The sequence below is a fragment of the Sus scrofa genome, chromosome 9 (assembly GCF_054392235.1).
Source record: "Sus scrofa isolate SSC_HxYL_T2T_F1_AM1 chromosome 9, Sscrofa_HxYL_maternal_Yorkshire_Landrace_v2.0, whole genome shotgun sequence".
NCBI lineage: Eukaryota > Metazoa > Chordata > Mammalia > Artiodactyla > Suidae > Sus > Sus scrofa.
In genome coordinates, this window is record NC_139391.1 from 1,942,851 (window position 1) to 1,963,185 (window position 20,335).

The 20,335-nt window shown below is 42.7% G+C and overlaps 3 protein-coding genes across 3 annotated transcripts in view; 1 reads left to right on the forward strand and 2 right to left on the reverse strand.

Annotated features, from left to right (window-relative positions):
* OVCH2 (ovochymase 2) overlaps positions 1 to 20,335 on the forward strand; it is a 500,449-nt gene that overhangs the window by 365,347 nt on the left and 114,767 nt on the right. The window lies entirely within an intron of this gene.
* Positions 1,224 to 2,746, reverse strand: LOC110262318 (olfactory receptor 5P76-like). The gene is made up of 3 exons (XM_084978271.1): positions 1,786 to 2,746; positions 1,370 to 1,450; positions 1,224 to 1,273 (listed from the first exon to the last, which is right to left on the reverse strand). The coding sequence occupies exons 1-3, from the start codon at positions 2,744 to 2,746 to the stop codon at positions 1,224 to 1,226; spliced, it is 1,092 nt and encodes a 363-aa protein (XP_084834397.1).
* On the reverse strand, positions 12,477 to 13,409 carry LOC110255357 (olfactory receptor 5P1-like). The gene has a single exon (XM_021062279.2). The coding sequence runs from the start codon at positions 13,407 to 13,409 to the stop codon at positions 12,477 to 12,479; it is 933 nt and encodes a 310-aa protein (XP_020917938.2).

Sequence of the window (20,335 nt, forward strand, 5' to 3'; positions counted from 1 at the left end):
GATGAATGCACTAAGGAGATGTGTGCATGTATGCAATTGAATACTACTTGGCCATGAAAAAGAAAATAATGCCATTTGCAGCACCATGTATAGAAATAGAGAGTCTCATACTCTGCTTGAAGTAAGTGATGTAAGTCAGAAAGAGAAAGACAAAATACCGTATGACATCACTTACATCCGGAATCGAATATATGACACAAATGAAGCTATCTACAGAAAAAAACAAAAACAAACCCATGGACATGGAGGACAGACTTGTGGCTGCCAAGGTGGAAGGGGAGGGAATGGGATGGCCTGGGAGTTTGGAGTGAGTAGATGCATTTGGAGTGAATAAGCAGTGGGGTCCCACTGGATAGCACAGGGAAGTATGTCTAGTCACTTGTGATGGAACATGATGGAGGATAACATGAGAAAAAGAATGTATATGGCTGGGTCACTTTACTGTACAGCAGAAATTGACAGAGTTGTAAGTTAACTATAATCTAAAAACTAAAAAAGAAGAAAAAATAGACCACAGGGCAAGAAGAAAAATAAGTAATAGCCCTCCATCAGGTTTCTGAATCAACACATTTGTTGAATGACTATGCCTCTAATTGCGATAAGGAGAATTGGGAGGGAGCAAGTTGTAAGGGTATATAATTAGTTTAGTTGTAGATGATTTTATGCTTGTGATTCAATAGACAAAAAAGTTTCCGTTTAGGAGTTCCCATAGTGGCTCAGAAGTTAACGAATGTGACTAGAATCCATGAGGATGCAGTTTCGATCACTGGCCTTGCTCAGCGGGTTAAAGATCTGGCATTGCCATGAGCTGTGGTGTATGCCAAAGACGTGGCTCGGATCCTGCATTGCTGTGGCTGTGACATAGGCTAGCAGCTATAGCTCCAATTCGACCGCCTGTTCTGGGAACCTCCATATGCTGCAGGTGCAGCCCTAAAAAGCAAAAATAATATAAAATAAATTAAGATAAAATAATAAAAAATATATTTCAGTTTAAAGCACTAAGAAGAGGACAGGGCAATAGAAATAAATATCATCATCATCCTTATATACAGTTAGGTTAAACTTCGGAGAGGAAACAGTCTAGTTCCCTCTAGCTTCTTCAATGGCCTGTGCATCTGACCACGAACAAGCCACTTAAAGAGCTTGTTTGCCTACTTCCTAGCCATTCAAGAAACCCGTTTATAGCCACAGAAAGGTCACCTGTTTTGACCTGACGGAAGAATTCACAGGTGGTCATCCTGTTCCTTAAGGGTTATCTGTAAGTGGACTGGTGCTAGAGATCAGGAACACAGGCCAGAATTTACGTGTGCACAAACCCCATTTCCAGTGGATAACCTCCCTGCGAGAAGACCGTCTCCAGCGCCCTTACAGTCTAGGTTCCCCGGGTCGTCACCCCTCAGAATGTACTCGGTCGTAACTGTGATTACCACGCTGATTTCAGGATAAGCCGCTGTTGGAAACGGACACAGTCCGAAAGGCGTGGAGACACAAGACCACTAACTGACAGCAGAGAACGTTTGAAAAGGTATCAATACCACTTGGAAAGACTGCGTAGCAGATCAAACATGTTTTCGTGTGAACAAATTTCTGTTCATAATGATAACTTCAATTTTACTTTATTAAAGATAACCTCTGATTTATGCTGTGATATCAGAAAACCCACTCCGAACCATTACCAAAAAGCACCATATAGGTTAATTACACGTGGACCAATATATTTAGATCACAGCTACTTGATTCCTTCTTGTTACTGTACTTACGGCATTTTACTACATCAGTTCCTACAAAAGAGCAGGCCTCGGTAAGAAAATGTTTTTCTGCCAAGCTGTCTCTTCAGAGCCCCCTTAATCTCCTTGTTCCAGAGGCTGTAGATGAGGGGGTTCAGCATGGGGATCACCACCATGTAGAACACAGACACCACCTTGTTCTGGTCAGTGGAGTAGCTGGACTTGGGCATCACGTAAATGAAGGTGATGGTCCCATAGAACAGAGTGACCGCGGTGAGGTGGGAGGTGCAGGTGGAGAAGGCCTTGTGTCTTCCCTCAGTGGAGGGCATCTTCAGGACAGTGATGAGGATGTAGATGTAGGAAGTGGCTATGACAACCACTGTGACCACAATGATGGAACCAATTATAAATGAGGGGACAACGGCAGGAACAGTAAAATCAGAGCAGGAGAGTTCCAGCAAGGGGGCAAAATCACAGAAAAAGTGATTGACCCGATTTGGTCCACAGAAGAGTAAAGAATAGAAGGAAATCGTAAAAGCGAAAGCATTGAGAAAACCACCCATGTAAGACACGAGGAGTAACTGAACACAGACTTGTGTGGACATCTTCGTGGAATAGAGCAGTGGGTTGCAGATGGCCACAAAGCGGTCATATGCCATGGCAGCCAGAAGGAAACACTCAAGTGTTCCAAAGAAAGCACCTGAACCAAGCTGGACAGCACATCCAGGGTAGGAGATGGTATTTCTGTCCACCAGGAAATTTACAAGCATACTGGGTGTGACAGAAGATGAACAGCCCATGTCAACAAAAGCCAAGTGGCTCAGGAAAAAATACATCGGGTGATGGAGCTGAGGAGAGAGTCTGACAAGAATGATTGTGCTGAGATTGCCACATATGGTCACCAGGTAGATACACAGGATGATCACGAAGAGGACGGTTTGAAGGGTTGGGTCATTTGTTAAGCCCAATAAAATGAACTCTGTCACTGCAGTGTGGTTCCCCTCCCCCAGGGAACCCATGAGATGACACAGCTGCTGCCAAATGAACCTGCGATGAAACACTGCATTAGAGAAGATGTGGTTCAATGATTCCATGTTTCCTATTACATATAGAAGTTACTATAAGCACATAAATTACCCAAGATAAATTTGGAGTTCTTTTACTCTAGAGTCCAGATTTTTGTATGTATATGTGATGTCTTCTATATTTTAAAAAAAATTGTTCTTAGCAAAAACACTAGAAAACCTGCTTGAAATAATGTACACTTTTAATATTATATTTTGATAACGTGTACTTAATGTGATTTAAAAGCTAAAGATTTCAAAAATTAAGGATCATGAGAACACAAAATGTAATGATCCGTATAACAAAAATATTGAGATATATAAAGATTATGCTATGGGAACTCAAGTAATAGCCAATATTTACTAATCCTTACTAAATGATGGACACAGTGATAAGAATTTTATATCGTTATTTCTATTTTAATTCCCTGGACAAAATATTATATGTTTTTATTCTATTTACAGAAGACATTGACTTTACCATGTTAGGTAACATGCCTAAATTTACACAGCAAGTGGTAGAATCAAGGTGTGAACCCCAGGCAGTTTGAATCCAGTCCATTCCTTACGTAGCTATGCTCTAAGTGAAATTAAACGATATTTAGGAGGACGTCGAGTCTCTTGGAAATGGATGGATAACAAATGACCGTTCTACTTTCTGACAGCTAATGTGTAAAAGAAGTGCCTGGCTAATCACGAAGGTTAGAGTTTCTGTCAGTCAAACAAGACATGTATTGAAAAGGAGAAGTACCATTTTCTGGATAGGGCAAAGAAGAGAGAGAGAGAGGAATTCCAAATTAAAGTTTCAAAGTTTGTGAGTCAGTATGTGTTCTGCAAAGAAGTTCATTGTATCCTTTTTTTTTAGATTCCACATATAAGTGATAGCATATGATGTTGGTATCTCACTGTCTGACCAACTTGACTTAGCATGATAATTTCTAGGCCATCCATGTGGCTGCAGATGCCATTATTTCATTCCTTTTTATGGCTGAGGGATATTTCACTGTGTCTATGCACCACTTCTTCTTTCCCCACTCCTCTGCTGATGGACATTTCAGTTGCTTCTGTGTCTTGGCTATTGCATATAGTGCTGCAATGAACATCAGAGTACCTGTATTTTTTGAGTCACGGTTTTCTCTGGGTAGATGCCCAGGATGGCACTGCTGGATCAAATGGTAATTCTATCTTTAGTTCTGAGGCATCTCCATACTGTTTTCCATAGTGGTTGCACCAGTTTACATTCCCACCAAGAGTGTGACAGGGTTCCCTTTTCTCCACACCCTCTCCAGCATTTACTGTCTGTAGACTTTTTGATGATGGCCATTCTGGTGGGTGTAAGGTGGTACCTCATAGGAGTTTTGATTTGCATTTCTCTAATAATTAGTGATGTGTTTTCATGTGTTTCTTGGCCATCTGTATGTCTTTTTTTGGAGACGTGTCTTTTTAGCTCATCTACCCATTTTCGCATGGGGTTGTTTGTTTTTTTGGTATGGAGCTGCAGAAGGTGTTTATAAATTCTGGCGATTAATCCCTTGTTAGCCGCTTCTTTGCAAATATTTTGTCCCATTTTGTGGGTTGTCTTTTCATTTTGTTTAAGGTTTCCTTTGCTGTGCAGAAACTTTTCCATTTAGTTGTCCCAATTTTTTATTTTTGTTTTTACTGTAATTACTATAGGAGGTGGGTCTGAGAAGATATTGCTATGGTTTATGACGGAGAGTGTTCGGCCTATGTTTTCCTCGAAGAATTTTATATTTTCTGGTCCTATGTTTAGGTCTTCAATCCATTTTGAGTTTATCTTTGTGTGTGGCGTTAGGAAGTGTTCCTCTTTCATTCTTTTACACGTGGCTGTCCTGTTTTCCCAGCACCATTTATTGAAGGGACTACTTTTTCTCCATTCTTGCCTCCTTTGTCATAGGTCAGTTGGCTGGAGGTTCATGGCTTGACTTCTGGGCTTTCTCAACTGTCCACTGGTCTATATTTCCGTCTTTGTGCCAGGACCATATGGTGATGACTGTGGCTTTGTAGTATAGTCTGAAGTCAGGGAGCCTGATTCCTCCAGCTCCATTTTTCTTTCTCAGTATGACTTTGGCTATTCTGGGTCTCTTGTGCTGCCAAAGAAATTTTAAACTATGTTGTTCTAGTTCTGTGAAAAATGTCCTCGATAACTTGATAAGGACGGCATTGAATCTGTAAGTTTGCCTTGGGTAGTGTAGTTATTTTAACACTATTGATTCTTCCAATCCAAGAGCATGGGATGTCTTTCCATCTGTTTGTGTCCTCTCTGATTTCTCTCACTAGCGTCATAGAGTTCTCAGAGTACAGGTCTTTTGTCTCTGTAGGTCAGTTTATTTCTATGTATTTTATTCTTTTTGATGCAGTGGTAAGTGGGATTGTTGCCCTAATTTTCTGATCTTTTGTTGTTAGTGTATAGAAATGCAGTCAGTTTTATGTGTATTAATTTTGTATCCTATGACTTGCCCCAATTCATTGCTGAGCTCTAATAGTCTTCTGGTAGTGTCTTTAGGAATTTCTCCGTGTGATATCATGTCATCTGCAAATAATTTCTTTTACTTATCTTTCACTGATAGTGTATAGAAACGCAGTCAACTTCAGTGTATTGATTTCATCGCCTGCAACTTTACCAAACTTACTGATGAGCTCTACCAATTCTCTGGCATTGTCTTCAGGATTTTCTAGGTACAGCATTACGTCATCTGCAAACGGCAATGATTTTACTTCTTCCTTTCCAACTCAGATTCCTTTTGTTTCTTTTTCCTTCTCGGATTTCCATGGCTAGGACTTCCAAAACTATGCTGAACTGTACTAGGAGAGCACACCTCCCTGTCTTGTTCCTGCTCTCAGCTTTTCACCATTGAGAATGATGTCAGCTGTGGGTTCCACATATACGGCCTTTATTATATTGATGTAGTTCCCTCGGTGCCACCTATCTGAAGTGTTTTTATCAGAAATGGGTGTTGGATCTTGCCAGAGGGTTTTTGTGCGTCTGTCAAGAGGATCGTATGTTTTGGTTTTCTTCAGTTTTTGAATGTGGTGTATCACACTGATTGATCTGTGGATATTGAAAGATCCTTGCCTCACTGGGATAAATCCCACCTGACCAGGTGTACAATCCTTTTCATGTATTGCTGGATTCAGTCTGCTAGTGCTTTGTTGAGGATTTTTGCATCCATGCTCATCAGTGATAGTGGCCTGTATTTTTTCTGTGTGTATGTGTGGTATCTTTGTTTAGTTGGTAGCAGAGTGATCATGGCCTCATAGAATGAGTTTGGGAGTGTTCCTCTCTTTGCAATTTTTTGGAATAGTTTCAGAAGCGTAGGTATTACCTCTTTACTAAATGTCTGATAGAATCCGCCTGTGAAGCCATCTGGTCCTGGACTTTTGTTTGCTGGAAATGTTTTCATCAGTTTCAATTCCAATACCTATGTTGATCCACTCGTCTTCTCTATTTCATCTTGTTTTCATCTTGGAAGACTGTTATTCCCTAAGAACTTGTCCACTTCTTCTGAAATCCAACTTCAAATTCAGGTCAAACTGAAAGCTAGACTGTGTGCTCTACATTAAACTGATCATACATAGTGATCAGATGTGTTTAGTCCAGGGAGGCAAGGGTGATTCAATATCCACAAATCATTCATTGTGACACACTGCAGTAACAAGTTGCAGCATAAAAAATCATATGATCAGCTCCCAGATGCATAAAATATTTTGACAAAATTCAACATTAATTTGGGATAAAAACACTCAAGAAAGTAGGTATAGAGGCAACATACCTCAGGGTAGTAAAGGACGTATAAAACACAGCCACAGCTATCGTCATACTCAATGCAGGAAAGCTGAAAGCATTTCCTCTAAGCTAAACAAAAAGACAAGGATGCCTATTCTCATCACTTCTATTAAATATAGTATTGGAAGTCTTAGAATCATTAGAAAGACAATGTTTAAAAAAAAAACCAAGGAGTTCCCATCATGGCTCAGTGGTTAACAAACCCAACTAGCATCCTTGAGGATGCGGGTTCGATCCCTGGCCTCACTCATTGGGTTAAGGATCCAGTATTGCCATGAGCTGTAGTGTAGGTCGCAGACATGGCTTGAATCTGGTGTTGCTGTGGCTGTGGTGTAGGCCGGCAGCTGCAGCTACAATTAGACCCCTAGCCTGGGAATCTCCATATGCACCATATATGGCCCTAAAAAAGACAAAGAGGCAAAAAAAAAAAAAAAAGGAGAAAGGAAAGGGAACCAAATTGCCAAGGAGTAAGTAAATCTTTCCCATTTACAGATGACACGATGCTCTATAAAGAATACGTATTCTTTACCGCTACTGTCGCCGAGTCAGTTTCAGGATTTCAGTGCCTCCTGAAGACCCACGTTTCCCAGCTAGTCCCCACCCTCAGCACTCTGCCTAAAGCTGCTAAACACCACGCCTGGCCCTGAGCACCCGGCCAGCCCGCAGGATCTCCATTTCCCCCCATGTGCCCCCAACGACTAACACAGGTGGTCTCACCCCATGAATCCCTATCAAGTGCGTCCACTTGTCTCCAGCTCCACACTACAACAGCTGTCCTAACTGACTTTCCTAGGTGCGTAACTGGCCTTCCACACAGCAGCCAGAGTGAGTTGTTTATTTCAATGCTTTAATACCATTTGTTTCAATGCCATCAAAGAGTTACTCCCGCTTAGTTAAAATGGCTCAAAGGGAAAACGATAGTCCATTCCCTCTTCCTTTACAGACCCAACATGCACCTCCCTGCCCGGAACCACTTTTGAGTCTGTTTCGTGATTAATATTCCTCAGTATCTGTAGATATGTTTTAATAAAGAAGAATTGGAATTTCTATACGTATTCCGGTTATTTTCCCATTTATTTTATTTGAAGATAACTGGTAGGAAAAATGGTGGTTTTTTTCACGTCTGAGGTAATCTTTACAGATTATATTTGTTGAATTTATTTTGACAAGGAGCAAACAGGATAATCAGAGTTAACTATCAATAGGAAATAAATTTTAATTTTATAATCTTTTGAAAAGAAAAAGAAAAATAATCATTTCTCAGGGCCTGAAAGTAAAAAAAAAAAAAAAGTAGTGGTGTCAAGTTTCAAAGTTATATAACAATAGAATAGAATCTCATATGTGACTTTATTACCAATAAGCAACTCACTCAAATTTATGCTTGCAAATTAAGAATAAACATAAATATTAACACCAAAAAAAATCCCCCATGATTTTAGTTACTTTAACTAATGACTCTCTATACATATTCCAGCATTTTATTCATATTTATAACCAAGATGTAAACGGCCAGCTTAGTTCATTGTTATCTCAAAGACTGATACTTAAAAGTTCAATTTCTTCGTCAAATAAGTATCCAGCTAGCAATATGCGTTCTTTGGTTCTCACTTTAATTTTAATCAAGACTGAATTTAATAACATTGAGTTTAAAATTGGTCATTTTATAGCATATTTTTTATTGTTCCAGGATTTTTATATATTCAATTTACTGGCATTCTTCACATCTCCATAATTCGCATTAACACAAACAGACGTATATCTTCCACTCCTCTAACTCCTTTAATATGATTATATGTATTACTTCTATTTTATTAAACTTTGAAATTTTATGTAGTATACATCTCACATTTAATTGCTTTACTTTAGTTATAGAAAATATTGGCATTTGTGTCATGGCACAATGGAAATGAATCCTCCTGGAGGTTGCGGCTTCAATCCCCGGACTCGCTCAGTGGGTTAAGGATCTGTTGTTGCCATGAGCTGTGGTGTAGGTCACAGATGCAGCTTGGACCTGTGTTTCAGTGCTGTGGTGCAGACCTGCAGCTGCAGCTCTGATTTGACCTCTAGCCTGAGAACCTCCATATGCTGTGCGTGTGGCCCTAAAAGGAAAAAGAATCGAATGAACCCTATTCTATGGAGATAAAGACAACTGTCTGCCTTCATGTAGCTTCAAATCTCTTCCCAAAATTGGCTTCTTTTTTTTCTGGCACGTGGACCTTGACACGTGTTCTCCAATTAGGATTAAATGTTATGGGTTCCATTGCTAATTATACATGATTAAATTAAACACATGTTTATACTATTGTGACCATGTAAATAATATTCACCAGGGTGAACCTGGACTTTTTCTGAAATTATATCCTTATCTGTTATCTTCCCTCTCCCTGTCCTGCTTCCCTGATTCCCTTACCAGTTTCTCTTGGGAGCACCGCCTTAATAAGTCACTTTAAAGCAAATCTTGGAGTGCCCATAGTGGCTCAGTGGAAACGAATCCAACTAGTAACCATGAAGTTGAGGGATCTATCCCTGGCCTTGCTCAGTGGGTTAAGGATCCGTCATTGCCATGAGCTGTGGTGTAGGTCACAGATGCTGCTTGAATCTGGCATAGCTGTGACTGTGGCATAGGCTAGCAGCTAGAGCTCCAATTCCACCCCTAGCCTGGGAACCTCCATATGCCACGGGTGCAGCCCTGAAAAGGAAAAAAGAAAAAAAAGCAAACCTGCATCTTAGGATCTATTTTCAGGGAAACTAACTAAAGATAACAGTGATGCAGACGTCAAATCAGAACTTGCCAAGTGGGACCTCACCCACCCCACCCTCCAAAAATGACAGAACCGAAAGTTGTCCAACAATATCTGACTAATCATGCGATTTGTGGACGTTTCATGGCATAAGTTTAGGGATGTAGTAAAAATGACTTTTAGGGGGCACTTCATTATAGAGCGAATTACTGGACAGCGTGTTCCCCTCTCTCGCCATGGGTTAAGATGGTGAGGGGTTTGGATCCATCCTCACATTCCCTTTCTCCAATTATAATTTTCAGGGGCACTTACGGTGGGTGGTTATGACCCACAGCCTCGTTTTCCTGCTTCCAGAGATAACCACTAATGTCTCCACCTCGTGTCCCACCCCCTCTCTGAAGCCTAAGACCCTCTGGGAAGCCTCTACCAACCTGCTAGGTTCACATGCAAGCACATCCCAGGTATGAGGGAACCCAACGGACAGAGCCTGGAATGAATGCATCGCCATCCTTCCTCCTCCTTCTTTTGGAAAATTCTGGAAGGCAAGCTCTGGACTTCTACACATCTCGGTGGAATCAAGCCACTGTCGCTGCAGCGGCGATCCTGAATTGCTTCTCCTCCTTGCCCGTCTCACCCTCCGTATTTCCTGGCTCCTGCCTCCTTGGATCACCACCCAGATAAAATACCTGAAGACAGATGCTTGTCTCAGGGTCTGCCCTCCAAGAACCTCAGTCTAAGACAGAAATGTTTCCATCCCCGGTCACAAGACAGTTAAGGAGGTATCTGAGACTCCCTCAGAGTTTAGCGTGTAAGCCCTGGAATGTGAGAGAAGGATGTCTGAGTCGTGCCTGAAAAAGCCTAACCTTAAGACGGCTGGATCTCTGGTCAAGTACAGCCTCTGCTGTCAGTTCCCTCTTGTTCCTGCTCCAGTTCCACCGTGGGAGGACCCAGTGGCAAGCTAGAGAGTAAAGGAAAGGAAGTAGAAAGGGGAGGAACTGGAGTTCCCATTGTGGCTGGGTAGAAACAAATCTGACTAGGATCCATGATGAAGACGCAGGTTCAATCCCCGGCCTCACTCAGTGGGGTAAGGATCTGGCATTTCCCTGAGCTGTGGTGTAGGTCACAGATGCGGCTCAAATCCTGCGTTGCTGTGGCTGTGGCTGTGGCCAGCAGCTGTAGCTCCAATTCGACCCCTCAACTGGGAACTTCCATATGCTGTGGATGCAGCCCTAAAAAGACAAAAAAAAGAAATATGAGGAACTGCTGGAGATGCTGACCACACACACTTGCACTTTCCTCCTAAAGCCAGCTTCTACAATTGAGATGGATGCAAGTTGGCAGAGGGACGGAGGGTGCAGGAAGACGGATGGTTAAATGGATACAGCCATCAAAAACCAAAAAAAAAAAAAAATGGCAAAATACTATGCCCAACCATCATGAGAACTGAATATTTTACCAGGCCAGCAGGTATCCCAGGCATGTATTTTGGGGAAAACAATACTCACAGGTTTTCTCATTCGAAGCCAAGAGACAGCACAGCCAGAGGAGCCACCCTAACCAAGAAGCCTCATGACCACGGTCTCAGGACCCACATATCATATAATACTGTCACACGTGGATTCAGGGTCCTCAAAGTATTTCCCCCGTGTTAACCCGTAAGAACTTTGAGCTGACGATGGCCTCTTGGGTGGTTGGGTTCCTGATTTCTCTGTGCATTGTCATCACTGTACCCAGCTTGTCTTTCCGTGACTCCCACACCAGCGAGCACTCCTGCGACATCCTGCCTGTGGTCAGCCTGAGTTTTGATTTACGCTTCCCGTCATGAAATGAGTCTATTTATGCTCTCCCCCTTTGTGTTGGGGGGCAGCTTTATTTTCGTGATGATTTTTTATGTCTTCATTGGGTCCAGAGTTATGAGGGTGCCTTCTGCCAAGGGGAGGTGTAAGGCCTTCTCCACCTGCTCCTCCCACCTGACTGAGGCGTGCCAACACTGTGGGTGTGTGGCTTTGTCTATTTGAGGCCCCAGGACAGGGATGCTTTCTGTGAGTATATGCTGATGGCCGTGACACATACAGTACTGACCCCTCTGAGTAGCAGTCAGGTACATGGATACACCACTTTTTTAATCTATTCACCTATTGCTGGGTCTGGATCTTTTTTACCTGGTTTGGGGCTTTTCGGAATCAGGGTATTATCTATGAACATTCAACTAGTCATTTCATGGTTGGGTTTCCCTTGAATTTTTTAGCATTTTTGTGAGGGTAAAAAACCCATTTAACATGTCTAAATTGCTTCGAATAGCATTGCAACATAGTAAGTGCCAGTTATTGGTTGATAGATAAAGCACCACTACTTGGCGTGTATCCAGACAAAACCTTCCTTCAAAAAGATACATGCACCCTCAGTTCATTGTAGGACTATTTACAATAGCAAAGACATGGAAACCACCCAAATGTCCATCAACAGATGAACAGATTAAGAAGTTGTTTTACCTATATACAATGGAATACTACTCAGCCATCAAAAAGAATGAAATAATGCCATGTGCAGCAACATAGATGGAACCAGACACTCTCATCCTGAGTGACGTAAGTCAGCAAGAGAAAGACAAATACCATATGATGTCGCTTATATGTGGAATCTAAAATATGGCACAAATGAACCTTTCTACAAAACAGAGACAGATCTTGGATGTGGCGAGCAGACTTGTGCTCGCCAGGGGTTTGGGAGGAGTGAGTGGGATGGATGGGGAGTTTGTGGTTGGTAGATGCGAACTATAACATTTGGAATGGAAGGGCAATGGGATCCTTCTGTACAGCACAGAGAACTCTGTGTGATTGGGTCACTTTGCTCTGCAACAAAAACAGAAGAAACATTGTAAATCAACTATACTTCTATAAAACAAATGAAGTTCTTGAACCCACAGGTGCTAATAATAGTGACAATTATTGCTATGATCATTCCTGATTTTAAGGTGTCTCCCACTTGTTGTACAAGGAAATAAAGGTGAGGGTTGAAAGAAGCATGATTTTAACTTAAACTTAAGTTAACCCAATTAAGCAATATTTGCTAGTTCTTGGTTAAAAATAACACAGTATTTAAAAAATTTATAGATCACCCAAAATGCTAAGAACGAGTCCTACTGAGATACTCTGAGAGTGGTCTTCCTCAGGGCCTCCTTTACATCTCTGTTCCGGAGGCTGTAGATGAGGGGGTTCAGCATGGGGACCACCACCGTGTAGAACACAGACACCACCTTGTTCTGGCCAGTGGAGTAGCTGGACTTGGGCATCACGTAAATGAAGGTGATACTTCCATAGTAGAGAGTAACGGCTGTGAGGTGGGAGGTGCAGGTGGAGAAGGCCTTGTGTCTTCCTTCAGTGGAGGGCATCTTCAGGACGGTGATGAGGATGCGGATGTAAGAGAGACCTATGACAACACCTGTGACCCCAAGGATGGACCCAGAGGAGATGGAAGCGATAATTTCAAGAACAGAGACATCTGAGCAGGAAAGTTTCACCAAAGGGGAGAAATCACAGAAAAAGTGGTCTATCTGATTTGGTCCACAGAAAGACAGACTCAACATGCAACTAGTAAATGTCCAAGCATTCACACACCCACCCAGATAGGAAGCCCCCAGTAAGAGGACACAGACTCTTGGGGACATGTGGGTGGAGTAGAGCAGGGGCAAGCTGATGGCCACATAGCGGTCATAGGCCATGGCGGCCAATAGGAAGCAATCAGTTGTCCCAAGCAAGACCACAAAACAGAACTGGGCTTCACAGCCAGTGGTGGTGATGGCCAGTCCATGTCTAAGGAATCCTATGAGCATCACAGGTGTGACTGTTGTGGAACAACCAATATCCACAAAAGCCAAATGGCCAAGAAAGAGGTACATGGGGGTGTGAAGATGGGCACAGCTTCTTATCAAAGCAATGATGCTGCTATTGCCTACTAAGGTGACAACATAGATGCCTAGAAATATCACAAAGCAGATGACACCAAGCACAGGGTCCTCTGTGAGCCCCAAAAGGATGAACTCTGTCACACTGCTGTGGTTTCCAGCCTCCATCTCTCCTGGGAATTAGTCCTGTTGAGGGAAATGGCAATGTTTATTTATACTTTCATTCTACACTCTCCCAGTTTTCTCTGCTTATTCCACAGACCCATGCACAGGAAGTTCTTCTTCTGCACTGCCTGTAAACAGAGTGCTTTATGGGATTTTTGTTTGTGTTTCTTTCTTCTTCCCAATACGGGAAAATTGCTCCACCTCACGCTCTGAGATCTCAATTTTACTCTCTTATGTATCCACTGTTTATTTTAAGGCACCTCTCCAACACTGACTCCTACACAGATCTTTCACCCAAAGTCCAGATCCACTGTTCCACCTATGGTTTGGAGTCTCGGGTTGGAAATCCAGCAAATGCCTCAAACGTGGCTTCCTCCACACCAGACTCATCCTTTCCTCGGACCACGCCTCCTATGTGCTGCATCTGTGGAAGGACACCACAGTCCAGCCAGTCTCTCGTGCCTGAGACATGGGATGAGCCTAGACCTCTTCCTCTCACTGTCCCACATCTAATAAAATCCCATTGATTCTACCTGCAGTTTACCTCCCCATTTTGTTGCATCTTTGCATGACCATTCCAGATATCCTTGCTTTAATGGAGACCTTGGTCATTTTTTCTCTTTATTTCATGTGTCTGTTTGCCTCCCTGCCTTCATTCTTGAGTTCTTCTCACTTACAACACATTGACTAAAATTGCCTCTTGTCTTTTTTTTTTTTTTTGAGCTCTGTTATTATTTTTTTCCTTTTATACCATTTTTTATTATTTGAGTACACTAATAGCTGTACAATGATCATCACAACGAAATTTTATAGCATTTCCAACCCAAGCCCCCGGTGCACCTATCGCCCAATCTGTCTCATTTGGAAACCATACGTTTTTCAAAGTCTGTGGTCAAAGCAAAGAGCCGGTGATGCCAAACAGATTCTTTTAAGTCTCTCATGTTTCTCCAGCCTCCAGGATGCACCCTAGCCTCTCGAGCACAGCACAGTGTACACTTTCTGATGTCCCCCCGCACATGATTCTTTGCTTGTCCAGTAGGATATTTCCATCCAACACCTGCCCTGATCCAACCTTCCTGAACTACTTAGAGTCGCTCTCTGCACAACAGTCTCCCCATGCACTCTTCTCTTTGGCCTTTGCTGCTTTTTCTTCCGCTTGCATAGCTCCCATCTTCTCGTTGCTCTGGGTGACCTCTACTCCATGTTCAAGTTCCTTTCTCTCCAAAGTCTTCTGTCTTTCAAGGGTTAAGCAGGTAACTTTCCTTTGGTGGACATCATGCTTTGAAGATGTCTAGATTCCCATTCTTTATACTGGGTTGTGTTTTATTTTGTTGGGTTTTTTTTTTTTGGTTGTTTACATTTCATTGTCCCCAGTTAATAAATATTCTCCTCAGTAACTGTGTGTTTTGTCCCTGTATAAAAAAATAACTAGTTTGGGTATATGGTATGCTAAAAAAAACTTTGAAAGGAATTTATTCCTGATTTGTATAATAAGTATGCTGTGGGGAACATGAGATGGATATAATTTAGGTTCCAGAGAAACCAAGACTTGTAGGGAAGAAAGACATTGAATTTATTATTAGTGTATGGAAATTGTATAATAGAGTAAATAAATTAATGGCTTAGGTGGTTTGTAAGTAAAAATTGTATAATTATGTAGGTAAAAATACTGGAAAATTCAAAGTAAACATTCCTCTGAAATCTGGCTACAGACACCTGTGTCAACTCCTATAGATTTGGTAATGTATTTTACGAATTTTACCCTTACATCTGTTTTAATTGAGCTTTTATAATATTATAAAGTTTTACTACTGCTATTTTTTCTCTGTATTTAAGAAATTTATCACATGATTTCTCACATAGGTAGTTTCTGAGAGCTGCTTGACAATGCATTGAGTGGCTGGGCTTTAATCACCCACTGATTTTGGACTTGTAATGGTTCACAACCTTTCACTATTAGAATTAGTAATCCCACAAACGGGATAAAGCATATGGAGAATAACATTACAGAATATGTATTCTTTTAATGGCTGCACCCATGGCATTTGAGGGTTCCCAGGCCAGGGAATGAGTCTGAGCCAAAGCTGGGACCTACACTACAGCTCTAGAACCACCAGATTCTTTACTTGACTGTGCCAAGCTGGGGCTCACACCTGGACCTCCACAGCCACCCGAGCCACGGCAGACGCCTTCTTAACCCAGTAAGCTTCAGTGGGAACCCTAGGACATATTTTTAAAATAATCCTATTGCTAGGTTTTTTTTTTTTGAGAATTATATTCTGTGAGGTGTTCAGCAGAAAAGAATCTGCCTGGTATCCATGAGGATGTGGGTTTGATCCCTGGCGTCACTCATTGGGTTAAGGATCCAGCGTTGCTGTGAGCTGTGACGTCAGTGGCAGACACACCTCAGCTCCCGTATTGCTGTGGCATAGGCTGGCAGCTACAGCTCTGACTCAACCCCGGCCCTGCGAACCTCCACATGCTGTGAGTGCAGGCCTAATGAGACCCCCCAAAAAATACTATTCTGTTACTAATGTAAGTGAATCCCCATGACTTGCAGTAGTAAAAAGACACAGACATCGTGCTCCGAGGTCATTGTTTTGTTGAGCTGGTCGCAGCTCCACTAAAGAGTTCCACGCCTTCTCTATCTCTTGCCGTTTTGAGTGACAAAGGCAATGCTCCTGGGTTCTGAGGCAGTCCTGACAAAGCAGAATGAACGATACGTTATGAGGGACAATACAGAGTAATTACTGCGGTCCAAAGCAAGAGTTTCAGGGCGTACGAAAGATTCCATAAAAGGTATAAAAGAAAGCTGCATTTATCAGAATGAGAAAACAGAAGTATGAAAATAATTTTAAAATAGTTCTAGCAGATATTATAAAATTAATTGAGATTTATTTCAGTGATCTGCAAATTTCACTATTCACACTCTTCTTTCCATTAACTTGAGCTAAATATCAATTCCTGCAGGTAAATGCTACAAATTTATAAATCCTTTTTGCAGACATTTAAAAAAATTTCTAACTCCAACAAATCCTATATGTTAACCCGACAGTGAGGTTTTTCCGTTCAGTGCTATTGGCTCTAATTTTCATAGAAATACAGTTTTCTTCTAATGACACGGTTTCAGTTATTAAGGTTGGAACCATTTACGATAAAGGAGAACTATCAGTACCAAATATCTTCAGTGCCTTACTATAGGCTAGGAAGCCTTCACTGTTTCCCAAGTTTCCATTCAATTCTTGGACAGAATGAGTTGTGGGGTGTAATGGACCAATAGCTGGGAACCTGTAGCACATGAAGAATGTGTCCAGAGTTCCCACTGTGGCTCAACAGGTGAAGAACCCAACTAGTGTTCATGAGTGAGGCTTCCATCCCTAGCCTTGCCCAGGGGTTGAAAGATCTGGCATGAGGTTGCAGACTCAATCCCTGGCCTTGCCCAGTGGGTAGGGATCTGGCAGAGCCATAAGCTGGCGCAGAGATCCCCCGTGACTTTAATGGCCCAAAGCCTCTCCTTTCTAAAATATTTGAATACAGCCAGCACGCCCCTAGTGCCTTCCCTTTTCCAAAAGTAAGCCCCCGTGGATCCTTTGGCCATTCCTCCTGCGACCTGCTTTTCAGATCCCTCACCATTCTCCTTGTCAGCCTCTGAACAGGCTCGGGTCTGAGGAATGGGGCCAAGCGCTGAGCAGCATGTGTGCTCTTTGCCCTCTGACCCACGCAGAGTTCAGCAGGGCCAGGCTGAAGGCCCATGCTGCCATCACTGTGGGCTTCAGTCTGTGGTCCCAGCTTCATGGAAGCTGGAGACAGAAGATGCAGATCCTGGGCCTCCCAGTGGGCATCGTTTTAACTTGCACTTGACCATTCAATCTCTCTCATTCCCAGGTTTTCCCATCTGTAAAGTGGGAAAAAGTGTCCGTATAATGCAGCATTGTGGTGAGATTACAAGCAATGCTATCTACAAAGTACTCGGAGGTGTTTGCTCATACACATCAGAGCTAAGTAACAACTTGTCATAAGGTTGAAAGGGAGTTTTGGTAGATGTTCAATTATTTAATTGTTTGATGAGAAGCCTAAAGATTCAGAAGGAATGTTCACCCCTCCCTTCCTCTCCACTGGCTATCAAGAGTCCTTTCTAGAGCATTGCATCACGACATCCCGTCCTGCCTCCCCTCCTGGCACAGGGGTTCTAACTCTCCCCCAGCCTTTCCTTCAGGGGGTGGGTCCCTTTTGATGACAACAGGGGACACGGGGCTCTGTGCCTCATCCAAACTGAACACCAGGGCACTGCTTTCTGATTTCCTGTTCACGGCTGTGGCTACACAAGCTTCGCTGTGACGTTGGCTGCTGAGACCGTCCACCTTCTCTGGGGTCTCCTGGGCAACCTGGTTTCGGGGCTCAGAAGGACCTTTCTGTGGTGCAAACCTTGCTGAGGCCACAGTTCCACAGGGGTCAAGAACGAAAGTTGTTGAGAGAGTTTGGTTTCCTTTTAATTTCTCAATGAATCCATTGAATTTTAAATTATTTAAACAAGACCCATGACTACTGGACTCACCTTTCAGAGCCAGAGCTGCTGATGTGGATTCTGAAGAGCTCTTAATAGAGAGATGTTTCCCACTATGTTTACAAGTAGCTGTGCACTGAACCTCTGGGAGTGTGAAATGCCGACTGTCGCCCTTCCTCCAGGAGCCCAGTTACAAACCTACAGCCAGGGCGAGGGTGGGTGTCTGTGTGTGTGGTGGGAGGGAAGGAAGGCTCTCATAGAACAGGGCAAGTCCCCTGGGCTTTTGTTGCTTCCCCTGTGAGAAGAGGATTCCTGAGTTTGTTCCACAGAAACGGCTTGTAGACTTATGACTCATTAAAGTGGTTTCAGTGGACGGTCCAGTTTCTAACAAAAGGTGTATTTGCAAAGATCCGGATGGACACTTTGTCCAGAGACTTGGACAAAGAGTTCTTGGACTAGAAATTTGACTGGAGTCAGGTACCAGTGTCGCTATTTTCTGGGCTGTAATTTCATCTCTGTAAACAAGAGTTCCTTTCACTGCGGACATCAGGTAGTGGGGAAAGCCAAGGAGTAACAAGAGTCAGGAAGCAGACACCAAGCACGGTCCCCTCTCACTCAAAGTGCAGCCCAAGGACAGGTGCTGGTTCTCAAAGTGTTAATTACCCACCTGGGACGAAGTAAGGACAGAAGTTGAAGGGAACCATTTAAACACTTTTATCAGTTTGAGAAAGAAACTTTAAAGGCCTTATTCCAAGAATTTAAAAAATGGGTTTATACTTTTGTATTTTAGTTTTTCTTATTTACTTTTTCCTATACTCCTAGTTTTATTATCTTTCTAAACATTATTGATCCAGTTAGGCTTGGGAAAAAGTGATCCTTCATTTCAATAGTTTAAGAAATCCTAGGTGTGGACTTTGTATTCAGGAGACCTGGGTTCAGTTTGAAGTGTGAGGGTTCTGGAAAATTTTTTAACCTTTTTGAGACTCAATTTGATGATCTGTGAAATGGGGTTGTTAATTCCTGTCTCATGGGCTGGTCATAAAATTTGAACAGGACAGCATACAATAATCTGGAAAAGTTACAAGTTAGTGCTGTGTCTCAAACATGTGACACATATGTATTGGGTGTATTGACTCTGACAGCTCTCACTCAAGAGTTAGGAGCAACCCAATTATCTTTTGCAAACTGCTCTATTTCAGCCTCAATCCCAAATACTGTCCTTGAAACCATGACGTTCCAGCTACAGCTCCTCCTCTCTGCCCCATGATCGCCCTCCTCTTTTTCATTCCCTGCGGACTTTAGCACCTGCATCACACGTTTTCTCTCCGTCTCTATCTCTGCCATCAGCAAGGACAACGTCTAACCACCTGAACATCTCAGTGGACAATCTCAAATTTCCTCTGCTTCCGACTCCAGTAACTTTCATTCGTCCACAATCTATTCACGAAACCCTCTATCACATTCACATAAATCTCAGTAATTGCAAGTCTATTCCACCACTAATGTATACAAGATGTAATACTTTGGTGTCAAAGCTCAATCAGCTAAAGGCCGCCAGAAGCAAACCTATAGTGCAACACAGTCAAGTTTATTGGGTCCGTGTAGCAAGGGAGGGCTCTCCAGAAACCATCACACATCTCTCAACCATGAGGAGAAGGCACCTGCCTTTCACAAGGTTTGGGTTCTCACAGAAGGACCCTGAGGTGGGGTTAGGGTTGTGAGGGTCAGTTCTGGGTGTGTTGCTCTGAGAAGGAGGATGTTATCGTGTGATGACTTAGTAACTGGGTATCTCCAGCAATAGGCAGGAGTAGTATTTCAGCCTGGGGACACTGATGTAAGAAAGCAGGAGTCCCCGAGACCTAATTGTGGCATTGGTACAGCTGCTCCATACACATGGAAGAAATGTGTTCTTTTTTGTCCTTCTGTCATGTCAGGGCAAAACCTGCGGAATATGTGGGTTCCCAGGATAGGGGTCCAGTGGAGCTGTAGCTGCTGGCCTGCAGCACAGCCATAGCAATGCCAGATTAGAGCTGGGTCTGTGACCTCCACCACAGCTCAGGGCAGTGCCGGATCCTTAACGCACTGAGCGAGGCCAGGGACTGAAACCTCATCCTCATGGTTGCCAGTCAGTTTTGTTATCACCGAGCCATGACAGGAATTTCAGAAGAATGTTCTCTACTAACTTTGTTGTTAGGTTATTCTTGGTCCTCCAAGCCAGAAGAATGACAGGGATATTTTTTCAACCTGAACGTCTTGTTCTTCTGGAAAATGTTCATTTGTTATCCTTTGCTAAATTTATTGATATAAAATTGTTCATAGTATCAATTTTAACCCCCTCTCATATCTTCGGAATGAGTGTTTATGCCCTCCTGTTTTGACTTATTTGTGTAATTAATACTTTTGCCTTTTTCTTGGTTAATACTAC

What these genes read in the sequence shown, in the direction of transcription:
- LOC110262318 (XM_084978271.1), bottom strand. Translation starts at nt 2,746, where the DNA reads ATGGGTTCCCTGGGGGAGGGGAACCACACTGCAGTGACAGAGTTCATT. An exon ending in TTACCGAGGCCTGCTCTTTT is followed by an intron (nt 1,451 to 1,785) that starts GTAGGAACTGAT and finishes CGTTTCCAACAG; the next exon opens with CGGCTTATCCTGAAATCAGC. An exon ending in CGACCCGGGGAACCTAGACT is followed by an intron (nt 1,274 to 1,369) that starts GTAAGGGCGCTG and finishes CCTGATCTCTAG; the next exon opens with CACCAGTCCACTTACAGATA.
- LOC110255357 (XM_021062279.2), bottom strand. Translation starts at nt 13,409, where the DNA reads ATGGAGGCTGGAAACCACAGCAGTGTGACAGAGTTCATCCTTTTGGGG.